This window comes from Nanorana parkeri, unplaced genomic scaffold, assembly GCF_000935625.1.
Source record: "Nanorana parkeri isolate BGI_ZX_2015 unplaced genomic scaffold, ASM93562v1 scaffold3706, whole genome shotgun sequence".
Lineage (NCBI taxonomy): Eukaryota > Metazoa > Chordata > Amphibia > Anura > Dicroglossidae > Nanorana > Nanorana parkeri.
Window position 1 is genome coordinate 1 of NW_017309974.1, and position 6,885 is coordinate 6,885.

The window sequence follows — 6,885 nt, forward strand, 5'->3', positions numbered from 1 at the left end:
TGGGGGTCCTGTATGTACAGTGTGTGTTGTGTATGATATCTATCAGTACAGGACACAATCTGCATGGAGTTTGCATGTCCTCCCTGTGCTTGCGTGTGTTTCCTCCGGGTACTCCGGTTTCCTCCCACACCCCAAAGACACGCTGGAAGGTTAATTGGCCCTCATATATCTGCATGTGAGATAGGGCCCTTAGAGTGTAAGCTCCTTGAGGGCGGGGCCTGATGTGAATGTGCTCTATGTACAGCGCTGTGTACGTTGTCGGCGTTGTAATAAATAATAATAAAGCTTTCAGATGGGGTTGTGAGTCCCCACCAGTAGAACAATCCATATCTGACACGCCATATCTGTGTGCGTGTCAGAGAGCCAATCAGAACAGAGCAATCATATGATAACTATTCATAGATTGGTTCTGACTGTCTCTCCGGGTCTCAGAGATTTCTGCGGATCTCATGGCCTAAGAGTCCAGCGGAGCTTACATCTGAGTGGCCCGGAAGTACAACGGGAGCTCTACCAATCCTGGAGCAGTGGCGTAGCAATCGCCATAGCGACCCAGGCGGCCGCTGTGGGGCCCGGGCACAGGGGGGGCACGGCCAGGGCATCCCTCTGATGCCTCTTGTGTGGGCCGCCTGGGTCGCTATATGGCATGTAAGGGCGCTGGCCGTCACTGACACAGCTCAGCAGCGGCGTTTCCCCTCACAGTGTCAGTGACAGCCAGCAGCTGCGGCAGAAGAGGCCGTCCTAAGAGCAACCCCGCCTCCTCTTACATCACTGGCCAGCGGCCTAAGAGCAGGTGGGGCCAGTGATGTAAGAGGGGCCCGTCGATAGAAGAGGAGGCCGGGCCCCCAGGTGACCACAGAGGCGGACAGCGCTGACAGGTAAGAGGTAGAGATGGGAAGTTCGGATCTTTTGGATCAGTTCATTGAAAAGAACCGATTCATGAATGGAATGTTCGGGTCACCGGCTGAGTCGGCTGACAAGGAGAAGCTCAGGAGCCGTCTGAACCTTCATAGAAGATCCGAATCAGAGGACTCGGAGTCAGAGAAGGGTGTCGGGCAGCTCCTGGGGAACATTGATCCCAACCGCTATCAATACATTTAAGTGAAAAATAATACAATAAATAAAAACTAAAACCAAAAATTGTTTATTTAACCAGTTGAATGGGGAAAAAAAAAGTTTTTTTCCCCCCCATTATGTTAGGAAACAATGATTATCACCCCAATGTTTTGGTAAAACATAAAAGTCGGGGTCACGTCGGGTAAATAGACACCAAACATGTCAAGCTTTAAAATTGGGCGAAATCGCAGAAAACTACCAAACCCAAAATTGGCCACAGGCGACGCTTTAAAAGCTTTTCCCGCTCATCAGTTTAGTGTTATCGGTGATTGACGGGCCGAGGATGATTGCTTACACTGCGACGTCCGCGGCGATATGCAACATGTGCGGCGTAATAAGCGCAATCGTCGTTTTCGCTTGTATGCGCACCCGACGCCTGTTTGCATGTGTGTATGTATGAGATCGTGTACCGACCTCCCTCTGATCCCCTGTGACAGAGGCACCGGAGCCCGGGATCAGCGGGAGGGGGGGTAGCCACGGAGGGGGTGGGAGGACGCACATCCCGGGACCTCATACAAGCGATCCGCTCTATAGCCGGCGGATCGCTTGTATATGAACGGGCATCGCAAATGTCGGCATTTCACACGGGGGTGTGGCTGAGCGGACGTCTAAAGACGCCCGCTCACATCTAGAGAGCTCCTGGCCGGCCGTTTTTTTACAACGGCCGGCCAGGAAGTGGTTAAAAAATATTAATTTTTTAGTGAATGTGTAAATCTCCCGGCGGTCTGTCCCTTATCACTGCGGCAACCCGCTCATAGAGTCCGTGTATTGTTCTACTGGAGGGACTCGCCATTCTTTTACCTCAGCAACTCCTCGGATGACTCGCCATTCTTTTACCTCAGTAACACCTCAGATGACTCGCCATTCTTTTACCTCAGTAACTCCTTGGATGACTCGCCATTCTTTTACCTCAGTAACTCCTCGGATGACTCGCCATTCTTTTACCTCAGTAACTCCTCGGATGACTCGCCATTCTTTTACCTCAGTAACTCCTCGGATGACTCGCCATTCTTTTACCTCAGTAACTCCTCGGATGACTCGCCATTCTTTTACCTCAGTAACTCCTCGGATGACTCGCCATTCTTTTACCTCAGTAACTCCTCGGATGACTCGCCATTCTTTTACCTCAGTATCTCCTCGGATGGCTCGCCATTCTTTTACCTCAGTAACTCCTCGGATGACTCACTATTCTTTTACCTTAGTAACTCCTCGGATGACTCGCCATTCTTTTACCTCAGTAACTCCTCGGATGACTCGCCATTCTTTTACCTCAGTAACTCCTCGGATGACTCGCCATTCTTTTACCTCAGTAACTCCTCGGATGACTCGCCATTCTTTTACCTCAGTAACTCCTCGGATGACTCGCCATTCTTTTACCTCAGTAACTCCTCGGATGACTCGCCATTCTTTTACCTCAGTAACTCCTCGGATGACTCGCCATTCTTTTACCTCAGTAACTCCTCGGATGACTCGCCATTCTTTTACCTCAGTAACTCCTCGGATGACTCGCCATTCTTTTACCTCAGTAACTCCTCGGATGACTCGCCATTCTTTTACCTCAGTAACTCCTCGGATGACTCGCCATTCTTTTACCTCAGTAACTCCTCGGATGACTCGCCATTCTTTTACCTCAGTAACTCCTCGGATGACTCGCCATTCTTTTACCTCAGTAACTCCTCGGATGACTCGCCATTCTTTTACCTCAGTAACTCCTCGGATGACTCGCCATTCTTTTACCTCAGTAACTCCTCGGATGACTCGCCATTCTTTTACCTCAGTAACTCCTCGGATGACTCGCCATTCTTTTACCTCAGTAACTCCTCGGATGACTCGCCATTCTTTTACCTCAGTAACTCCTCGGATGACTCGCCATTCTTTTACCTCAGTAACTCCTCGGATGACTCGCCATTCTTTTACCTCAGTAACTCCTCGGATGACTCGCCATTCTTTTACCTCAGTAACTCCTCGGATGACTCGCCATTCTTTTACCTCAGTAACTCCTCGGATGACTCGCCATTCTTTTACCTCAGTAACTCCTCGGATGACTCGCCATTCTTTTACCTCAGTAACTCCTCGGATGACTCGCCATTCTTTTACCTCAGTAACTCCTCGGATGACTCGCCATTCTTTTACCTCAGTAACTCCTCGGATGACTCGCCATTCTTTTACCTCAGTAACTCCTCGGATGACTCGCCATTCTTTTACCTCAGTAACTCCTCGGATGACTCGCCATTCTTTTACCTCAGTAACTCCTCGGATGACTCGCCATTCTTTTACCTCAGTAACTCCTCGGATGACTCGCCATTCTTTTACCTCAGTAACTCCTCGGATGACTCACCATTCAGGGGGGACACGCCATTCAGGGGGGACATGCTACGGCAAGAACACATGGAGTACAGGGGGACATGCCATGGCAAGAACACATGGAGTACAGGGGGACAAGCCCCGGCAAGAACACATGGAGTACAGGGGGACAAGCCCCGGCAAGAACACATGGAGTACAGCTCCTTCACTGTGCAGTCACAGGGAGTGTAGAAATGGGAGATGACCAAGCTGGCGGAGCTGTGTAAATCTCAGGACTGAATAGACTGAATTACAAATCCTATTACAGGTAAAAGGCTGGTGGACATGTATTGTATCCGCATATTAAGCCGTCTGATTGGGGTTCAGCTTTACCATCTGGTAAGATTTTGTTGGGGCCTCATTATGAAAGATGGAAAATATGGAATTCGACTCTTATAGAGCTGCTCTGGGGCCGTCCTTCCACCCGACAACAGGCAAAGCTTGAATCCTCCTCCAAGAGCCGAGCTCAGTTATCTCCAGCCATTGGTTGGGATTTGTAGAGACTCATTAATGATGGTCTTGGTGGCGATGGCCGATGTGGTGGCCATATAAAGAAGGGATCCAAGTCTTCACCCACAACTACGGACCTGGAAGATTAACTTCTATAGTCAGGAAGTGAGATAGTTACATAGTTACATAGTATTACATAGTTACACAGTTACATAGTATTACATAGTTACACAGTTACATAGTATTTGGGGTTGAATAAAGACACGTCCATCAAGTCCAACAGCATAAAATTAAAAATATTATCAATCGCTTACAAAGCCGTCCACAACTCCACCCCCGGCTATATGTCCAACCTGGTCTCAAAGTATCACCCTAACCGTCCCCTCCGCTCCTCCCAAGACCTCCTGCTTTCCAGCTCCCTCATCATCTCCTCCCATACCCGCCTAGGACTTCTCTAGAGTCTCTCCCATCCTCTGGAACTCTTTACCCCAACCTGTCCGTCTATCTCCCACCCTGACTGTCTTAAGGCGATCCCTGAAGACTCATCTCTTCAGAGAAGCCGATCCCACCTCAACCTAACCACTCAACCATTCATCCCCACACAGCTCCCTCCTCCCATCTGTCCCAGTTTCCATGTTCCTGTTATAGAGTGACAACGGTCTGGTCTTGTCTCCTTTTTCCTGTGATAGGGTGATAGTGCTCTGTCCTTGTCTACTTTTTTCTGTTATAGGGTGACAACGCTCTGTCCCAGTTTTCATGTTCCTGTTATAGGGTGACAACGCTCTGTCCCAGTTCCCATGTTCCTGTTATAGAGTGACAACGCTCTGTCCCAGTTTTCATGTTCCTGTTATAGAGTGACAACGCTCTGTCCCAGTTTTCATGTTCCTGTTATAGGGTGACAACGCTCTGTCCCAGTTTTCATGTTCCTGTTATAGGGTGACAACGCTCTGTCACAGTTTTCATGTTCCTGTTATAGGGTGACAACGCTCTGTCCAAGTTCCCATGTTCCTGTTATAGGGTGACAACGCTCTGTCCCAGTTCCCATGTTCCTGTTATAGGGTGACAACGCTCTGTCCCAGTTTTCATGTTCCTGTTATAGAGTGACAACGCTCTGTCCCAGTTTTCATGTTCCTGTTATAGGGTGACAACGCTCTGTCCCAGTTTCCATGTTCCTGTTATAGAGTGACAACGCTCTGTCCCAGTTCCCATGTTCCTGTTATAGGGTGACAACGCTCTGTCCCAGTTTCCATGTTCCTGTTATAGAGTGACAACGGTCTGGTCTTGTCTCCTTGTTCCTGTGATAGGGTGATAGTGCTCTGTCCTTGTCTTCATTTCCCTTTTATAGAGTGACAACGCTCTGTCCCAGTTCCCATGTTCCTGTTATAGGGTGACAACGCTCTGTCCCAGTTTTCATGTTCCTGTTATAGGAGGTAAGTTTCAATTTTTTTTTACTTTTTCTTTATTTTTTTATCACTTTTTATTTAATTATTTCTTACCTGCTGCCCCGAGGCCGAGCCTCGGTGGCCTTGTGGGGAATCCGGGCCTGCAGGTCATAATAAGGGGAAATTGTCGGCTTTAACTGTCCTTTTCTTTTGCTCACAAAACTCATAAATGAAGAAACATTCCGTAGATGACGCCCATGTGTACTTGTCTTTTCAGGCTGAGAAATGGAACCTGACAACCTGCAGAGACAAAGTCCAGCTCAGAACATCTCCCTTTCCTACAGCGAGTTCCTCCTCTTCCCCTTTCCCGGAGTCACAAGTCACAGACATCTCCTGGTTGCCCCGTTCTTCTCCATCTACATCGCCATCGTTGTCCTAAACTTGGTCATTTCTTACACGGTCTGGTGGGAGAAGAGTCTCCATACCCCCATGTACGTTCTCGTCGCTCTTCTCCTGGCCCTAAATATCATCGGCACCACTGCCGTCATACCCCTGATGATACAGAGCCTGCTGGGACAAAACAAGGTCTCCTTACCAGGCTGCCTGTCCCAGATGTTCTTTGTCTACTCCGCTACCATGTTCAAGTCCGTCGTGCTCCTGTTGATGGCCTTTGACAGGTATATAGCGATCTGTAGACCACTACGCTACCACACCATTATCAACCAGAGCTCTCTGACCCAGCTGTGGGTGGTTGGCTTGGCTAGGAATTGTCTCCTTGTGTTACTAGTTGTTGTTCTGGCGTCGAGAGTCCAGTACTGCAAATCCACCATCCTGAACTTCGTGTGCGAGTACGGGGTGCTGCTCAGCTTGGCCTGCGGAGAAGTCTTCAAAATCCACATGGTGGGTGTGATGGTGAGGATGGGAGTTACCTCCTCGGATGTCACTGTCCTCTTGGTCTGCTATGTGAAAGTTCTCAGGACGGCCCTGAAAATCGCAGCTGGTAGTGCCCGAGGCAAAGCCTTGAACACGTGTGGGAACCATCTGCTCGTAGCACTCATTGTGTATTCATGTGGGATTCTGTCCTCCATCTTGTACAAGGTCGAGGAGGCAGTTTCATATGACTTTCAGAACCTCTCCAGTGCAATCTACTTCTTGTTTCCGGCTCTAACAAACCCGATTATTTATGGGTTACGGGTCACTGAAATTAAAGACTCTTTGATGAAGTCGTGGAAAAAGCAACTTTCAGTCAATTTGAATAATGTCTGATGAGTATGAGCCTGCTAAATGTTTGTTATGTAGCACCCCCTCCCCCATGTCTCAGAACCCTACTAGTGTCCTTAAATGTCTGAGGAGCTGTGTATCATAAAACCAGTTTGGCACAGGAAGTGAATTACAATTTTTAAATGAAAACAATGTAACTATAAATGATTTTATAACCACAATCAACTTATATCTCCATTCTACTTATCCGAGCAAGACAAAAGTGTACATTTCCCCATTCATGGATGTCACACTCTTCTTGGGTCCTTCAAGGTGTATCCCGGCCACAAATGGAAGAATAGCCCCTTTGAGGTGTTTCCAGGCCACGTGATGGAGG

General features: G+C 48.5%; 1 protein-coding gene across 1 annotated transcript; it reads left to right on the top strand.

Moving 5' to 3' along the window:
- The first annotated feature begins 5,573 nt into the window (after positions 1 to 5,573).
- LOC108803412 (olfactory receptor 52K2-like) lies at positions 5,574 to 6,554 on the top strand. Its single transcript, XM_018575254.1, has one exon. The coding sequence runs from the start codon at positions 5,574 to 5,576 to the stop codon at positions 6,552 to 6,554; it is 981 nt and encodes a 326-aa protein (XP_018430756.1).
- The last annotated feature ends 331 nt before the right edge of the window (positions 6,555 to 6,885 follow it).